The sequence below is a fragment of the Alexandromys fortis genome, unplaced genomic scaffold (genome assembly GCF_014885135.2).
Source record: "Alexandromys fortis isolate MF-2015 unplaced genomic scaffold, M_Fortis_MF-2015_v1.1 scaffold_106, whole genome shotgun sequence".
NCBI lineage: Eukaryota > Metazoa > Chordata > Mammalia > Rodentia > Cricetidae > Alexandromys > Alexandromys fortis.
The window spans coordinates 732,881-751,566 of record NW_026067980.1 but is presented as its reverse complement, the minus strand read 5'-3'; the positions used below and the strand labels follow the sequence as shown (position 1 = coordinate 751,566).

General features: G+C 48.4%; 2 protein-coding genes across 5 annotated transcripts in view; one reads left to right on the top strand and one right to left on the bottom strand.

The window, feature by feature from the left end:
- Nucleotides 1-1,013: 1,013 nt before the first annotated feature.
- Nucleotides 1,014-18,686, bottom strand: part of LOC126511175 (carboxyl-terminal PDZ ligand of neuronal nitric oxide synthase protein-like) — a 276,647-nt gene continuing 258,974 nt past the window's right edge. For all 4 annotated transcript variants that reach the window (XM_050158183.1, XM_050158184.1, XM_050158185.1 and 1 more), the window contains 2 exons: nt 5,333-5,660; nt 1,014-4,444 (listed from right to left, as the gene is read on the bottom strand). In XM_050158183.1, coding sequence (XP_050014140.1) covers nt 3,949-4,444; nt 5,333-5,660 — 824 coding nt within the window. In that variant the 3' untranslated portion in view covers nt 1,014-3,948. The remainder of the gene's footprint in view (nt 4,445-5,332; nt 5,661-18,686) is intronic.
- Spata46 (spermatogenesis associated 46) lies at nt 5,673-14,133 on the top strand. Its single transcript, XM_050158072.1, is given in 2 exon segments — nt 5,673-11,612; nt 13,622-14,133. Coding segments are annotated over 2 exon segments (615 nt in total). The 5' UTR covers nt 5,673-11,509.

Sequence of the window (18,686 nt, the reverse complement as noted above, 5' to 3'; positions counted from 1 at the left end):
GCGAATGAAAGGCCTAGACAAAAAAGACCCATATCTTTCCCCTCTGGTAACATGGATGGCTTGTGTGAACGCAGTGGAAGCCCCTTTCCCTCCCTTCCCTTTCCCTCTCTACCATCTTCCTTCTGAGGAAATCAAAGGCTTGACTGACAGTCTAGAGCAGTGGTTCCCAACCTTCCTGATGCTGCGACCCTTTAACACAGTTCCTCATGGGGTGGTGACCCCCAACCATAAAATGATTTTCATTGCTATTTAGGAATCTATTTATGAACTCTAATTTATGAACCATATTGTTATGCTGCTGTTATGAATCATAATAGAAATATCTGTGCTCTCTATTGGTCTTGTGAAAGGGGAGTCGTGACCCACAGGTTGAGAACTGCTTCTAGAGCACGAGTCCTCTGGCCCTGAAATCTGACAGCAGTAACAGCAAAGGGGCTCCACACCAGTTCTTGTTCATGACGTCAGCAAATGTCACCAAGGGCTGTCCCAGTCCAGAGCAGCCACGGAAAAGCAACTTCCCCCAAGTCGACAGCTTTGAGTATTTCCCCGCTAGTCCCTGATGCTAACTAACTCCCTTCGAGGGAGCTGCTCTGGTCTCTGTGGTGAGTGTGCACACAAACATGTCACTCCATCCCTCTGTGATGGAAGTAGGCTGCCAAGCCTTAGGGTAAGACCTTCAAGAAGGATTCAATGGGCATCTGAGTTTCCTTACAGCTTCCCCCCCAAGGAGGGCTGGACACGTATCCATCATGGTGATGGTCCAGAAAGTCACAGGTGGAGACTCTTCCAGCAGTCAGCAAGTCAGTGGCATAAAACACGGTCCATCCTAAATGCATCTTTGTTACTCTAACAGTCTCAAGTTGGAGGTTTGTTTGCAGTAGCCTCCTTCATCATCTCTTCCAGCTCCCTCATCCCTCCATCTTGCAGGTTTGCAAAGCAAAATTTCATGGTCCTGCACCTACCCAGGACTCCAGAATTTTCCACTAGTCAGGAGGAAAAAAAGACAAGCCAGCAAAACACATTACCATTTTATTATGTAATTTCCTTCTACAAGAAAAAAAATCTCTAAAAATATAAATATGAACTCTCTAAAAAATACCCAGAATAGAACTATAATCTTGTTCTTCCAAACAGGGACCAACCCTGCTCTGTAAAAGATGATGGATTCGAAACACATGTCTTCATATCTCCCAGATACAGAACATTCACAGATACATTTCTAGAGAGAAGAGTGGGCTGGGACAGGGGAGGGGATATCTTCTCTCCAGGCTTCTGGAAGCTTACTTTGTGATCGCTCTATCACGGTAAAGCTATGGACTGAACAGGAGTAAATGACAGGGTTGGAAAGAAGTGGAAGAAAAGGCTCCAAGGCCCCAGCTTCTTTAAACATAGAATTCATATCCTTCATTCCTCTCCATTAGCCTACCCTCACCCCCATGCAGATCAAGCTACGCGAAAACTAAGCCTCCCAGGGGATCTCGATTCACTGTGAAGGCTGCTGTGCTGCAGTCCACACTGCTGAGATGGTCAGCGAGCCTGTCGCGGCCCGAGATGGAAGAGCTGGTGTGAGTCAAAGCCCTCAAGAGGATTTGTTCCTGCTGGTCCCTGGGAAGCACTTAGCCCCTAGCACCAGGCCATATCTGCAGCATCTAAGACAAGGCTCAGTCTCAAAGGACCTCCTGAGGTAGCAGCATCACTTCTGTAGCAGGGAGATGGCCAAGACGACATCCATGGCACCTAATTCAACATCAAACGCCATCTAAAGTACTCGGAAGTTTCCTTTACAGGGGTCTTGGGACAATATGGTGGGATCTCTTGGCAAATCCTGGGCCCAAGGGCCAGGACTCCAGCAGCGGCCTGATTGCTTAGGTAAGCCAAGCCTCACGTTGTCGGTCTTGGGCAACCTTATCACTTCATCTTTGGGGAGAAACAGCCCCATTGGGCAGCTACTGGCAGAGCTTCCCATTAGAGGAGCAAACCAAGATTCTGGTATGGAGAGCTCAGATTATACTGGACTTGTTCTCTGGTGCATGCTTAGACTTCCCACCCCACAGCCTGAACTCTCTCTGTTTTGGGCAATCACAAATCATTCTGGGAAAATTCATAGGTCCTCAAAGGCTAGTTCTAAGGACTTCTCCGACTTCAGGGTCAGATGTCACATCTTTGGGATGCTCTTGGAGCAAGGCACATGTGATGCATATACTCCTGTATACTCCACCAGGGCCTTCAGATGCCTGGCTACACGGGTTCTCATCTGAGAGGGAGAGATAGGACTTTGTAGGGAGCTGGGATGGGTCAGAGGGCAGAGATGGCTGAAGCCATACAGCTGCTTAAGCAAGTCAATGAGAAAAAGAAACCTCATCCCAGGGATCCTGCTGAGGCCTCCTCTTCTGGTTCTGCGGGAGTTAGCTCAGATGTCTGCTGGTTAGGAGGAGGGCAGCCCATTGGTGATGTTGAACTGGGAAGTGAGACCCGTGTGCCCAATCTCACAGATGGGAAGCCAACCAAGCAGAAAGGGGAGGACCACAGAGAGCAGAGAAAACTGCTACATGGCCTGCCCTGGCTGGATGCACCATCTCCAGCCTTCTTGTGGGGCTCTGACCTCTTTGTTCAAGAATAGGGATGTCCTCTTCTGGCTACAAAGACCCTTGTGGCTGGGGTCACTACAGAGCCTCCAGGCCACAGGAAGACAGCATGATAGGGCCCCTGGAGGGAGAAAGGAATACAAAGCAAGTTAACCTGGAAGGCAGGGGCTGGTCAAGGGTCGATAAGCCTTGTTGGTTCCTTACACAGATCCTGTGGGCAGAAGCAGAGGAAGATCGCCCTTACCTGGATGAAGGACAGCAGCTTGGGTATCTCTGGGCAGGCCCGGGGCTGCAGGGAATTCAGGCAACCTCAGCACAAGCATAAAGCAGCACACACACACACACTCGCCAGCATCTGCTCTGTCTCCACAGCCCTCAGCACATTCCAGTCTCTCACATGCTCCACCCTGGCTCCCGCACACACTCTTCCCAGGCCCCAGCACTGCCTCCTGGGTGTGGAGTGGCCTGAGAAGCTGCCCTGACCTCAGTGATCCCCTTCTCAGTCCTCACTTCACTCTTCTCTGTGATCTCTGCTCTTGGCTCTTGTAGGCCGAGTCCATGTTCCCAAGCTCTCCTTTTGAACATCAGAACATTCTCTGCTGCTTCTGCAGGGGCCTGCCTACCCCCGTCTTCACACACACACAGCAAGGAACCCCGGCACAACTGCCCATACCATTTTCCTAAGTGTCTATCCAGAGAGGTAGGGCTACATCTAACTGGATGGGAAAACCCTGGGGACTCGGGTGACAAGGTTCAACCTTTGAGGTAGTCCTCAAGGTCCCAAGCCTGGGAAGAACATCCTCTAGCCCTAACCCAGAAACAGAGGAACGATGGTGGCTAGGGCTCCACGCGGCCTAGAGACTGAAGGAACTATGATCAGGTTGTAGTCAGGCCTTTCCCATCATCAAGCCAAATCTACCGATCTTCCCTAGCAGTACTGCCATCAAGGCAGGGAGGCCTGCCACCATTATGGAGCAAAGGGGCAGAATCGGGGATTGGGGTGGGGATGAAAGAACAGAGAGCATATGCATCTAATCAGACAGCAAAGAGAATTCCTGCCAGGCCCATCCTCTTAGGCTGGTGGCCCCGTAATTCCGTAGGAAGCTGGGACAAGCCTGAGAGTGGATGATGAGTCCCAGCAGCAGCCAGAAGATCTTACAGAGAAGTAGGATCCTTTGCCATTCTGCAGACCCCCTTGACTGGGACTACTTGTGGCCATCTGGTCCCGCAACCCCTCAGGTAGAAAGGGGAGCTCTGCTCTGCCTCCCAAAAGGAAGATGAGGGCGTGGCAGAGCTGGACAAAGGACCTGTGTGCAGTGGAGGACACAGTGAAGAACGTGCTCAGCAGGGAAGACAAGGCGCACTACTCGAAGGACAGCAGGTCCGGGTGAAGCCCCTCCTTGTCAAGGCTGCAGGTCCGTGCCTGTGGAGGTGGGCTGTTGTTCTCCAAGGACTCAGCCAGGCTGATGGGGCTCAAGCTGAGTTTGAGGCCGTTCCTCTCAATGGGAGCCGGGGAGGAGGTTTTTCTGCACTCGTTTGCTTTCAGCTTGGGTTCCTCCTGGTTGCTCTTGTGTATTAGGTCAGGTACCAACAGGGACACCTCCCCGTTGGGCAGAGCCTCTTCCCTGTCTCCCACTTCACTGACAGACTCTGGCCGAGAGGTATCTGCAGAGACAGGCCGGGCAGTGGGGGGAGAGTCCTGGGCCTGCTCAGGTGACAATTCCGTCCCGTATTCGAGACTGCTTAGGACAGGCTGTGATGAGATCAGCATGTCCTGGGTGGTCTTCAGGGCCCGAGGGGTTCGCTTCCGGGTTATGGGAGGTGGAGGATCCAGCAGAGGGAAGGCTTCTTGGACAGACCTGCAAGACCGTGACAATAAACACCCAGGCTTTATGATGGCTGAGACACCGATCTATACGCATTCTCAAGTCTCTACTCCGGCTGCTCCTTCAGCTTGCCTCTCCTGTCTTTCCCTAGTATCTGCTTCCTCTGTTGAGTGCTCATTGTGGGTTTAGAGTGCAGATATTAGCAACTTCAGCACAGTTAGCTACACGGCTCTTCCCTCCTCATTCAGTGCTCAAGCGGCAAAGAGTGCTGCCTCTGTGAGGCTGGATAAAGATCCCAGTCCTCGTGGAACCTGAGTACTGGGCCCTGAGAAAGGGTGCATGAGCTCTTGGTATAGGTGTTGGCTCCAAGGCCCAGAAAGGAGCTGTCGGGTGGAAAGGGAAGTAGCGGTAGCAGCTGGTTTCTCCCTTCCTTTCAGGCACCCAGGCTATAGCAACAGTTCTCAGGAATGGCTGGCATCAGAGCCCACGTGGGGAGTTTCTGGACAATACCTGGCTTCAAATTCAGTTCCAAATACTAACTGAGAGGCACAGCTATCTCTCTGAACTGGAGTCACTTGCAAGGGAAAATATATCTAAACCTGCCATGGTGGCTCACATCTATAATCCCAAGAAAGCCAAGACAGGAGAACTGCCATGAATTGGAGGTCAGTTTGGGTCAGAAAGTGAGCTTCAGGCTAGCCTGGGTTACAGTGTGAAGCAGAGCTAAGGCCATAACACCCAGTCAGAAAATGCTTTCTTTGGCTATAGAGGCTGAAGTGGGCTCTCAAGGACACAGGTCTATCTCAGTTTTCCTTGCCAACTGCTCATCCTTTCCTTGGGTCTGTTCTCCTCTGAAGACAGTGTAGTCTGTCCATGTTCCTACCCCTTCAAGTGGGATAATGGGCGACTGGGAGGCCTCACCTTTCATCCTCTAACCAGGCTCCACAGGCCGCATCTTCCCCACCAGCCAGCTGGGCCCCAGCGGTCTTGTTAATCTCCGTCACACCCACACTGCCCAGGCTTGAGGGCTCCTTTCTTCGCAGGAGGTCATTGACCTTGGCCCCCATGGCTTTGCCCAGGTTCTTAAGGTGCTGACTGCTGCCCACCCTCAGTCCTGGTCCTCCTGGTTCTACAGAGACAGGGGTGGTGGAGTTTGGGGCCACAGATCTGGACAGGTGTGGGAAGGAACGGCTGGACTGGAGCTTTGGAGTGAGGGCTGTGTTCAGATTCTCAAACATGCTGTGGTCAACTACGAACAAAGAAGAAAGAGAGACATGTAAGCCGAGAGGAGGGGGACTCTGGTCTCTGTTACTCAGCTTTCCTTCTTTTATAATACACTCAACATTTATCAACTCACAGAAGTTTGGAAGTTTCCCATAAAGATGCCTTTAAACTTCCCAGGGTAGTTTCTTGTGATAGGACATGAGACCAGTTGTTCCCCACCCTGGTCAATCAGTAACTTGACTCCAGCCAGAAAAAGTCAAGCATATTCCTTAAAACCAGCTTCCATGACTCATGGTTTGACCTCTTTGGCCTCAGGGTCGCCAGACCCTTTGAAGCAGAGAGAAAATGAAGATGAGACGTGAAAGGCGACCGGTTTGCACTGAGGCGAGCACATATGCTGCTCTCTCTCCTCGGGCACTGGGCGCGGGTTCTCTGTCGGGAGCTGCCTACTGTGTGTGTCACATTGTCTCCATGGAATATGGGCCAACAGCTCCCAAGGTCTCCTGGGGTGAAACTTGGGAGAGTAGGTAAACTTGTAGACACAGAGATCAGGCAGCCAATCGGGGCCTTGCTTCCAGTAAAGGACAAATGTCCCCATGAAAACCAACTAAAGAAGTTCATTAGACTACGGAGAGGCTCAGAGTAGTAATGGAGGGCCTGGTATCACGATACGAGCTATTGATTGGCTGGGATCAGAACTCAGGTCTTCTAAGCCTGAGTCTTGGGCTCCATCCTCTACTTGGGTCATAGAATGGCTATGGAAGATGTTCCTCTTGGGACCTCTGAATGGCTTAACAGTTGGCTTGAGGGTTAGTTTACTGGGCGGTAAACACTCCCAAGGCTGAGGCCACACATCATGTATCTTTGCATTTATATCCTCAACACCAAGTGTGGGTCTGGTACACAGCAGGTATTCAGTGAGTATCTCGAATGAACTGCCCCAATCTACTTGGCCAGTAAAGCATGAGGAAGGGCAAGAGGGCAGCAGCCCTGAGGTCTGTTGTGGAGACAGTTAGAGCTCCAGGCTCTCCTGTGCTGCTCACACACTGGGTGCTGTCTAATTTTATGTCAATTCGACACAGGCTAGAGCCATCAGAGAGGAGGGAGCCAGCCTCAACTAAGAAAATGTCTCCATAAGGTGACACCCTAAGCAAGCCTGTAATTCGTGACTGATGGAGGAGGGCCCAGCTCATTGTGGCTGATGCCATCCCTGAGCTGGTGGTCCTGGGCTCTCTAAGAAAAGCAGGCTGAGCAAGCCACAGGGATCAACATAGTCAGCAGCATCCCTCCACGGCCTCTGTATCAGTTCCTGCTTCCAGGTTCCTGCCCTGTTTGAGCTCCTGTTCTGACTTCCTTCAGTGATGGTCTATGGATGTGAAAATGTAAGCTAAATAAACCCTTTCCTCCCCAGCTCGCCTTTGGTCATGGTGTTTCATCACAGCAATAGTAACCCCAGGATGCGGTGACTCCTAGGCATTCGTGTAGGTCATTAAAGGCGCCAGACTTGAAGCCTCAGTTATCCGTGACCATTGTTATAGTTTTATTGTCTATCTGGATGAAGAGAGGTTGCATGTGGTCCCTGGACTGTCATTGCCAATAGTTCTGCTAATGGTCTATCTCAGTAAAGCTTTCCTACGATTGCCTGAGGATACGCCTTCATGTTCTGTCTCATTTGTCCTGAATTGCTGCGTTCCAGACTAGGGGGAATGCTTCGCTTTCTGTGATTTGAGTTGACAGATCCCCCATTGGATCAGTCACCTAGATAACTTGTATTTCAAGGGTCCCTGGGTAACAGGGCAAGTGCCATGGGAAGAAGAGTGGAGTTCTCACCCATGGGTGACTTCCATGGTCTTTACCTCTGAGTAGCCTTGACCCATGGACACATTTTCTCTTGGAATATGGGCTGGCAGGTCCTCAGGGCTCCTAGGATGGAATTACCGTGGGAATTTGGGACAAGTCCCCAGCTGTTTGGACTCCAGATGTGCACCCAGTACACTGACACAGCTCTCAGCCTACCCCACAGCTGCTCCTGACCATTCTCTTAAGAGTGTATCTTACCATATCATATACTTTGGCCTAATTTGCCTATCATGACTTAAATCCTTTCGTTTTATTTACTCAGGCACTCCACAAGCTGGCCAAGGTTATTTGGAAACTAATTTCACTATCCCTCTCCCCTGCCCCCATCCAGAAAATGCAAAGAACAGAAAGGAATTGTATGCAATGTTCTATAGGTGTGTAATAGGAACAGCAAGTTCTTCACTGTTTCCTGGACCTTCTATTTCTCTGGTGGTTTCTATATATTATTAGAGCAAACACACTCAGTTTTTAAGGTGGAAACCCTAAAACTGCCTATCAATGTGATTTGTAAATCAGGAGAGCTTTTGAAGCACACCTTTAACTAACAACTTAGATGATGCCTCATCTGGATTTTCTGTACTTCTCTGTGAAGATTCTAAACTCAGGAATTTAAAGTGGATCTATTATATGATTTCTTTATCATTACCTCAGTTTTCCTAGAAAATACACCTGGTCTATCGAACAGAATGGGAATGCCCTCGAAAGGGGCTATAGGATCTTAGAGTATTTTCATTATCCACAGGTCTTGCATAACAACAAGCATTTAATAAATTAGTTTAATTGAATTTGACTTTTATGTGAATTATGAAAAAAGAAAACCCACATTTCAATGATGGGCTGATAATAGAAGCAGTCGCTCAGGCTGGCTCCAGACTTGGGGAGAGACTCAGGAAGCACTCAAGCCCTCGCTGTGGCGGTGGCTACAAGCACTTGTGAGCACAGGCTAGGGAACATTGTCTTCTCTGTCTAGCTGGCCTCTGTCGTCCCTACTGTGGGCCCCTTTCCTGCTAATGGCCTTCTCGCACTCTGTCCCTTCAGCCCCAGTCTTGGTGACTGAGAATATTGACAACGGATGGCAGATGACTGGATCCAGCAGGGAGCCCCCCCCAGTCACACCCCATTACATGCACATATTCAAGCAGGGGTGGGGTATTTGGGAAAATACATCATCCATAAGGAGGAGGGGATCTTACCTGTCCGAGAAAAGGGCTCGAAAGGCAGGTGGGGAACAAATGAGAAAAAGACACATTTATGTAGTGACCAACCACTGTGAGAGAGGTAGCTCCTGTTTGAGCCATCAGCAACAACACAGGAACAAGGCTGTGCCACAAACCTTTTTAGCAAACCATGGAAAGTCCAAGTTCCCACAGACTCTCCAGTAGCTAAATCAAAACAGGGCCGTGTTTTCAAAACAACGAAAAGACACTACTACAGCCTTCCCAACTTCCCTCCCGACATATTGGGCCGCTTTACAAGAATTCTATGTACCTAGTTTGCACTTGAACCCTGCGCAGAAAACTCACATCCATGCGCCTTTCACATGTAAACTGCTACATTGTAGCCAGGAAGACATCCATTCACACACTCTCACTCAGTCTAAAGAAACAGTACAGAAAAGCCAAGTGGCAGAGGCTGCCCACCACAGAGGCAGCTGATGGAAAAGGGGATTCAAAATCATGTAACCTGACCCCAAGACCCGAGCTTTCCCTTACACCAAGGTGACCCAAAAGACATGGTCAACAACCTTAGAGCCACCAAAATATTAAAGTTCAGTATACACTGCCAACATTCTAGCAGTCTTAGCCAACCATGGGGAGGTTCCCTCATTCCTTCAAATGTTCAGGTAGCTGGGAGTAAATGCTCAGACAGCCTCTACAAGATGGTCATGGTTGGGAGTTTAGGATGGGACTGTCTTTCTCAGACAGTGTGTAAAAATTGCCATTTACACCCAAAGCACTTCTGGGTAGCTAAATTGATGGACTTCAATGATCGAGAATGGGGCACCCGAATCTTCTCTTCCAAAGGTCACAATCATCTTTTACTCTTATTCTAGGTCCTACAAAGGCACCAAGATGTTATATAGGAAAGGAAGGCAGAGAGCTAGAGCGGCCCCAGAGCCCACAGTCTCATCAGCACACTGCCTCATAATGAGGGAAGTAGGATGGAGGAAGCCACTTGTCTAAAAGAGCACAGCAGTTAGAAAGAATATCTGATCCCTAACCTTAGGAAATATAAGTTGAAGTGTTTAGGTATAAAAGGATATAGCGTAACTTACCTCCAAATAGTTCAAATAAACAAAGCATATTAAGGACTGGGAATGTTGTTCAGTGGTAGAGTGCTTACTCAGCAAATACAAAGCGTTGAGTTCCATTCCCAATCACAAACACACACACATGCATACACTTCCACATGCATGCACACACGCATACGTGCATGTGTATACACACAAATTATGACTGGAAGAGGAACTGATAACACAAATGGGATAAAACGTTAAAACAGGAAAATCTACCTACACAGTACATGGATGTTTTTGTACTAATTTTAAGTTTTGCAAACTTTAGAAATTAAAATTATTTCCCAAATGTGTATCAAAAAGCATGCTCTAAACAACACAACCAATAGAACAAGACAACAAAAATACCTAGTAGAGGGAGAGGCTAGGAAAATAAGAGAGAAGGAAAGCAAGGTGGTCACTCCCAGAGGACAGAGGGTCCCAGATATGGGAACACATGGGGATGTTAACACCGAAACGGGGACACGCATAAAGAAAATAGGGGACAAACGACACCACCGCCATGGCTCTACAATAGTCTTCTTTCTGGCTGGGCTCTCTCAGCCAAGATGGGCCACTGAGGAATGACAAAAACAAACAAAACGAACAAAAAGCCACCACCACCACCAACAACAATGAAGACAGAAAAATAAAGGAAGAGAAGGAAGGTAGGAAGGAAGGAAGGAAGGAAGGAAGAAAGAAAGAAAGAAAGAAAGAAAGAAAGAAAGAAAGAAAGCTAGATTCCGGCTAATAGCCCCCACCTGAAGTATGGCCGGCAGAGACTTCCTTCCATCTGTGGATACCTGTTCACTCCATCGAGAGTTTCTTTTGCTATCAGTGGTTTTTTAATTTCATGCGGTTCCATCCTGGGGCTATTTCCTGAGTCCCTGGAGTTCTGCTTAGAAAGCTCTTGATGATAGCTATAATCTTGAATAATTCCTCTAGCAATTCCAGCATTTCTGGGTTGTAATTGTCTCTGTTCTACTCTGAAGTCACCTTTGCATGGGAGGAAGGACCTCAGGTCTGACTGTATTCTTTCGCAGACAGATGCAGTTTCGCTAGAACCATTTGTCTTTTCCCCATTGCACGCTTTTGACACCTTTGTAAAAAATGAGGTGGCTACAGCTTTGCCAGTTTATTTCTAGGTCCCCTGTTTTATTAGTCTAGCACCTGTGGAAATTATAATATTAAACAAGGCGAACCAACTCAGAAAGATTAAAAGCTGGACATCTTTTTTTAGGTGCGGATTCTAGTTTGCGTTGTATATAGATGGGTGTCAGGGTGGTTAGGGTCCAAAAAAAAAAAACAAACTAGAAAAAGAAACCCAGAAATAATAAAAAGAGATGCCAAGGAAAGTGGAAAAGAACATAAGTGCACATGGATGTGAAAACAGGAAGGATGCTGGGAAAGCTGTGGGGGTTGGGTGGTTAGAGGGGGCAGAGAAGGGAGAAGAATCTACTAAAACACAACTTTGTTCAAAAATTCTATAATGATAGCTAATCTTTGTATAACGATTAAAAATTTTAAGTTATGAAGAAACAAGAAAACAAAAAAAAAATAGCTATGTTTTTAAAAGGCCAAAGTCTTGCATCCAAGAACACTACATCCATCTTTTAAACTCGTAATGGAATCGCGGGACCTTGTGATGTCAGCTTCATTCAGAATGTTTACTGCCTAGACAATCTGGCTAGCTTCTCGGGAGCATCTGTGTGACCGCCATACCTCTTGGTAGTCAGAACATGGAGAGCTTCTCACTTCTCAGCATTTCTAAACCGCAAATCTCTTCCTCTGCCCTGAGTGCTTTTCCTGATATCATGTCCTCACTTGCCACCAGCTTGCCAGGTAAATGCTGATGTCACTAGGACCATAAAGAGTTGGGATTCCCTTCATTAAACTCATTGGAGTTTTGTTGGAAAAACATGATCCTGTCAGATCATGCTATAGGATCACGATTGGTTGAGAATGCCAAGTAATGTCGGGGGAGAACATAAGTTTTCAAAAGACTGCATTCCTGGTAAATCTTACTGATTCATAATCTCTGGCAAGGGACAGACGGCAAAAGCATTTGTGGTCATATTTCTTTCCCTTAGAGGCAGCTTCTGTACAAAATCTCAAGTGGGTGATTTGCCTATATAGAGAGCAGGCCCTCCCATTAACTTGGTCTTAAATTGGAGAAAAAAAAAAAAACATTAGTTAGTGGCAAATAGGCTAACTGATGAGCGCAGGGAGGAACAAAGGGAGACACGCGAGAACTTGTCAACCAAAGTGTGATCCTGGCTCTTCAGTGTGAGTATCTTGGAAGTCGAGAAAGGCAGCTTCCCAGGCCTCCATCCCAGATGCAATGATTCAGAACAAGATTCTCTAGGGCTTCCTATGCTCGCTGGAATTGAGCTGAACTGCTGTGGGAGTTCTCCTAAACATCCCTTTGCCTCTACAGAGAAAAGTTTAAAATCTGTCTCCTCAAAGCTCAGCCATTGCCACGGGTTCAAGGCAGAGCCACCTAGTGGAGGTCAAACCCAGAGCCTCATGCACACTTGGCAAGTGTTCTCCCACGGAGCTAATCCCCAACCCTAGATGACTGTAAACTTTTCTTATGTGAACTCCTCATTTGAGATTTAGTAGCTACTTCAGGGAACAAATTGCAACAAGGGCCCCTCCACACCCTCTGAGAAACGCTTCAATTGGAGAATGTGGCTTCAATTAGAGAATCCTCACAGGGACCGTGCAACTTGCCTGTGTGGGCTGTGACCAGAGCGTCCATCCTGGAACCTGTGTTCCAGCGTTTTGTGGTTAGGCTACATGTGATAAGCAGGAACATTAGGTGAGGCGTGGGCCAAGGAGAAAAGGTGCTATCTGAGACAAGTCCAGTGATAAAGTTTGAAACCAAGGCTTTAATCATGCTAGACATGATGTTGCCGGCCTGGCCAAATCTTATATTCTGGTTTCCAAAGTAGGTTTCTTAGGTCTGAAGAAACGTCCCTATCTATGACTTCCTGGGACACCACCTAGAACAGGCCAGCTTGTCTGAGTTCAGAGGTCACTGCTTTGCATTAGTTTTCAAATCCCCAAACACAGAGAAGGTGAGCCTCTAAAGTATATCTTGGAAGTTCCCCCGAAGAGGATTGTCAATCTTGCTCAGTTCACCGCTGTTTCTTCTGCAAAGACATAGGTACCCACTGAGGCGTCTAGCCCAGCTCAGGCCCTGCCATTGCAGTACCAAAGCAATGTTCTCTGGCATGGGATGCGCGGTCTCTCCAGGTGAGGCCTTCTGCAGTTCAGGACAGGGCCATGTGGGAAACTACAAAGGGACAGGAGCAGAACCCCAAAGGGAAGGGTGTCTGCAAATCCACTCACCATGTGCTCCCCGCCCCTGCACCTCCTTTAGAAGAGGCCCATAGGCCCATGAAGGCTTCTTACGTCCCCAGTCCTCTCTGCCAAGCTCATGTGGAGAGCCAGTCTGAGCAGTCTATGGATTAGAATGGGTACCGAGACTGGAAAAGTTGGTGGCAAATCGTTGGTGGCAGAAAGATTCTAAGATGTCACATGTCTGTCTGCCTGTCCTTGCCTATCCTTAGAGGTCAGAAGTCAAGTGGTGTCTACACAGGGCAGGGTCTGTCTCCAGCCCAGACACCCAGTGGCTATTTTCCCTAGCAGGAAAATAATGCAGCAGGAATGGCTGTCTTGGGCTGTTCTTCCCATCCCCTCACCACCTGAGGTCTCTCAGCCATCACCAAGGTGGAGCACAGGTCTCCTGAGGTTGTGGCTGCCTGTCTGTCTGCTTTCCCTGACTGCCTCCAGACACTTCAGTCTTCCCTCAGCCCCAAACTCATACCCTGCCCTTTCCTTTGCAGACTTGAGGGACAGCCAGAATGGGGAGCAGCTGAGGCGAAACTGCACCATCTACCGGCCCTGGTTTTCTCCTTACAGCTACTTCGTATGCACAGATAAAGAGAGCCACCTGGAGGCCTATGGGTTCCCAGAGGTGGACTGGGAAGAGGGCAGAGGGGACAACTGCTTTATTGAGGATGTGACTGAGAGTGTCTGCTCATCTTCCTCCTCCCAAGAGAACACATTCCCCAGGGAGGCCAACAGGAAATTCATGCATGGGTTGGAGTCTATTACATCCCAGGATATTCTAATGGCTTCTAAGTGGCACCCGGCCCAACAGAATGGCTACAAGTGTGCGGCCTGCTGCCGCATGTACCCCACTTTGCACTCCCTCAAGAGCCACATCAAGGGGGGCTTTAAGGAGGGCTTCAGCTGCAAGGTGTACTACCGCAAGCTTAAAGCTCTCTGGGGCAAGGAGCAGAAGGCCCGGCCAGGAGACAGGCTCTCCTTGGGTAGTTGCTAGGCCTTCCAGTAGTCTGCTGACACCTTCAGTAAATAGGGATAAAGCCTACTTGTGCCTCTGGAGAGGTAACAATAAATTGATGTTAGTCATAAACTTCTTTGGTCAAGTCTGGTCACCACCTTCAGCTCTTCTTGGTACCCAGGGGATCTTCCTCATCTTCAATTAGTGATTGCCTAGCAACACCAGACCCACCTCTGTCCCCACCCCCCCTCTAGATAAACATCTATATATACTTGAAGTTTGAGAGCATCCTCTAAGCCGCCATGAAAGCAAGGTACCCAGACTCGCAGTAGCGGCCTCCTCTGGAAATCAATAAGAGAAACAATTCTTAAATCACGCTCAGACCTACTTGGTCAGAAACTCCAGGGAAAGAGCCTGACCAGCTGTGTCATAACCATCCTCCACGATGACTCTGAAGCGATTCTGATGGAAATAAACCACTGCTCCAGGGTGCTGGTCTATAGGACCAGTCCTTGCCCACACTGAGGACAAAGGGCAGAGAAAGAATTCCTGTAGTTTGAAAGGTGTCTTAGATATTAACCTTTTGAGGGATTTGTACCTCTGGAGAGGAGCACACGACTCTGGGGATAAGTCAGGAAAGAGACAAGGAGTATGGGCTGTCTCCACCCCATGTACCATGGCTATGGCTCAGAGTGTGTACCTCTTGCTAAAGCAGACAGAATTACGCTTATCCCAGGGGATATATTTCCATGGCTGTTTTGAGTCATGTCAAAATAGGTAAGCAACCATGTGATAACACTGTATTATGTCCCCATACAATGCACCAGCTGGACAGTCCTGACCCTGGCTCCATTTCAGGGCCACCCTCTCTGCCAATATGAAACAGAAAGACTAGGCATTTCCTTTCAGGGACTGGGTACTAATTGTTTTAGTCCCTTTGTTTCTCCCATGATATACGAAGACCCTTGCTTTATGGTTCAGCAGCGCGGCTTCTGTGTATAATTGTGTTGTCAAAATATCACGCATGATTCTTATGTTTCCCCAGCACGAAAAATGCTGTGCTCAAATCCCCATCACACAACATACTGTGAGAACAACCCTGACCCTTCATCAAGTCCTGTATTTCACGGCTTTTTCTGTGCCCTCCCTTCTCAGCAAGAGTACAGAGTCTTGACTGTCAGGCTCAAGAGCTGGGATTTTCAGGCCACAACCTGGCCACTCAGAAGCCAGGTGGTCTCTAGGCAACCTGACATCACTCCCTGGATACCATCCCCCAAGGGATATATGTAGCTGGTGAGCCTTCCTAGCACCCATGCTGTGTTTCTTAACTGGAAAAGCCACCGAGCGCTGGAAGGTGGCATCTTAACATGTGTGGTTGTACTTATATGGCATGTCCCTTTGATAGGGCTCCCTAGCAGGTACAGTGAGAATCATACACAGGAGAGGCCTCTTGGGTTCACCACTGCCTGGGGAAATGAATGGGACCTCTGCCTTACAAGACCCAAGCAGCCAAGAGGAAGACCGGCCATGGGGACTAGAGAAGGGACCACCCTGTGCTCATTGCTACCTAGGGACAGGAAGGTGCCTTGAACATTTTGCATTTAATATACCGAGAGGCATCAGAACTCCATAACCTAGGACCAAGCCCCATGTAGTTTTAGAACATAGAAAAAGGTGCCCAGCAGTTCCTGTACCTACCAGCACAGGTGTGGGAAGGAGGAAGCGCACTAAGATGCTGTAATGTCCCCTGGAGTGGTGCTAGCTATCTCTGCTGGGGTCTTTATAATGCGATCTCATCTGCGCTCATGAAAGCTGCATAAGGCAGGCACCATCCCAGTGTACGGGTGAGGAAACAGCCCAGTTCACTGCACTGTCAGAGGAGAATAGAGGGCACATAAACCTGGTTAATGGCCTTCCTGGTCTTGCCTCTGGCCTGGGCCTGACAAAGCACCAGACTTAACAGCTGCCTGCCTTCAAAACAGCCCAAAGTCCCAGTTTTTGGAAGTCAGAGAAGTAAAGGCTGCATCGTGAGGCCCATACTCCCACATGCCAGGATGTGAATCCTAGTCACTGCAATACTTTTGGGAAGACATGAGGAGGAGCCTGTTTTGTTCTCTGTATGGCACTTGGTTGCAATGGGCACTTTGGGACAACTACCAAATAGCAATCTCAGAGTTCGGGAGTCAGTAAAATTGCATAATTTTGATCCTAGATACTGTAGAAACAATGACATAGTGTTTTTTTTTTTTAAACAAATTCACTACCGCTACCCGCATACTCTAATGGTATCTGGAGTCTGAAAAGACCTGGGGTCATAAGAATCTGAAAAACTGGGTAGAGGCTGGGGGATTACAATCTCTGTTTTAATGGCCTTGGACCAGATAACTCTTTGTCAAGGCTCTCCTATGTATGGTAGGATCTCTGATTTCCACCCTCTGTATGCCAAAACCATCTATCCCCTAGCTATGAGCAATGAGGAAGCATTGCGACACTGTCAAATGTCCCCCAAGGAAGCAAAATTATTTCCAGTTAACAGCAGCAGACTGTCCAGCCCTGCAGGGCTGGCTCATAATCCCTGCAACCAAGGATCCACCTGGCTCCTCCCCTCCAGGAAATATGTATTCTTTCTATATCGTGTCCCAGAGCTGATGATACCTAGCTTAGGAAGTGGGTGCAAGGGAAGGGGACAGAGAAGCAGGTTAAATAGAAGAAGCAAGGAGAGACAACGGAAAAGCTTTTAGAAATAAGAAAGGTTTATTTAGCAAAAGCCACTAACTAGTGACAACATCCAGGGAGTAAGTGCACTTACATCAACAGAATCGTTTCCCAGAGAGCTGATCTGACAGTTAATGACACACAACGGTTTAAGGAAGCAGAGGGCTAGTTGGGGGGGGGGGGAAGCAGTCAAGCAGAGTCTAAAGAAATACAACTCATAAACAAGGTCAGCTGAGAGGAACGAGGCTCAGAAAGGTTTTTACAGACAGCATCAATATAAGCAGGAGATAAGGAACATATTTTCAGTTCCCATAGGCAGTCCATCCGGTGCAGAGAAATTCTGTCCTGCCTCTGCAGCTGCGAAGCCTTGTACGCCCAAGCGCTTTCTGGCACCTGGGGCAGGCTTCAATAAGGAACCCCTGGTGTCCATGTGTCCTCCATAAAGAGTATGGGCAGAGTAAAAGGAAGGAGAAAGGCAGAGTTGAGTTAGCAGAGCAAGAAGCAAGGAAGGCGGAGGATGCTGCTGGGAGCTCAGGTCTGCAGCCTTGCCTGTCCTGTCCATTGGCCTCCATGGAGGGCTGGTGGCTGGTGACCCCACAAGACCACTAGGTCTACTCTTTGTGTCCCATTTCCACATAGCAAGTGTGTACAGGTTTAGTTCTTACGAGGGAGGGTACCAGCACATGAATGAATTCTCCAGAGAAGGTCATAATCAGGGAAAGGGGAAGGTCAAAGAAGGCAGAAACCAAGGGCAAACGTCTTCCATGAGTCTCAAGTCAGCATCCGTCCATTCACAGTCTCTCCAATTCTTCTATTCCTTCCTTTCAAAAGCTTTTAAAGAACCATCATCTTCCCCACACACTTCTTCACTCTCCTCTAGCCCCTCCATTTGTCCCCGATTTCATCCTTGGCCTCTGCTCACGGGGTGGCCCTTGAGGAAACAGAACACCCTCCCGCTCTCTCAGGTACACCAAAGCTTGGATCCACAGGTCCTAGACTCAAGGAATCCTGGGTCGGGATTGAGTAAGTTAGACAGGCTCAGCCAAACTTGATTCCTGCCCGCTGCTCCTGCAGTTTTGGGAACCTCACATCTCAAATCCTTCCTTCCTTGTGTATCTGGACCTCCTTCCAACGGTTAATTAGAAAATCAACAGAATTTTACCTCTTCAACTAAATGCAGGGTGGGAAAAGGAAACAACGCTATTGTTCATCCCAGCACTCTGGAGCTCTTTCTAGTCACGTCTCAAGTTCAAAAGCATGACCTTGCTTCCCTTACACACACACACACACACACACACACACACACCCTGATACACTCGGGAGTAATAATGTAAACCTATGCTAATTTCCTTTAACTTGACTGTTTAGTTTAAAAGAAACTCCACTGTCGCTGTAAGAAAGGGCCATGCATGTATTCAGATGCTTTCAAAGCAAAGCTGGGGCTGAAAGAACTCCATTTGGGCAACTCCATCCTTATTAACTGTCGGGCTGGTAACACTGCAGTTCAGCCTACGCTTGTCCAGGATGAAAATGAACAACCGCACCCCCAACCCTACTCTCCTACCCCTACCCCTCCCCCCCCCCCCCGGCTGCCAATCATATGACTTTGAACATGTCTCCGCTATCTTTTCAGGAGTTGGAAAATCTATGAATCAGTTAAGGTCTTATGGGGGGGCAGGTTTCTCATGAGCAAAGCCAGCCCGTTACTGAGTGGAGACCCCTAGGCAGGGCCTAGATGGTGAGAGATTAAAGCTGCACTTGCAACACCTGTGCTCAAGGCACACACTCGCAGAGAGATGGGCTGGAGTGCCATGTCTGTGATCCCTGATCTAAGTGGCAGTGATTCTGAAGGGTAAATAATCTCAGCCATTAGCCTGAATCAACCCCTC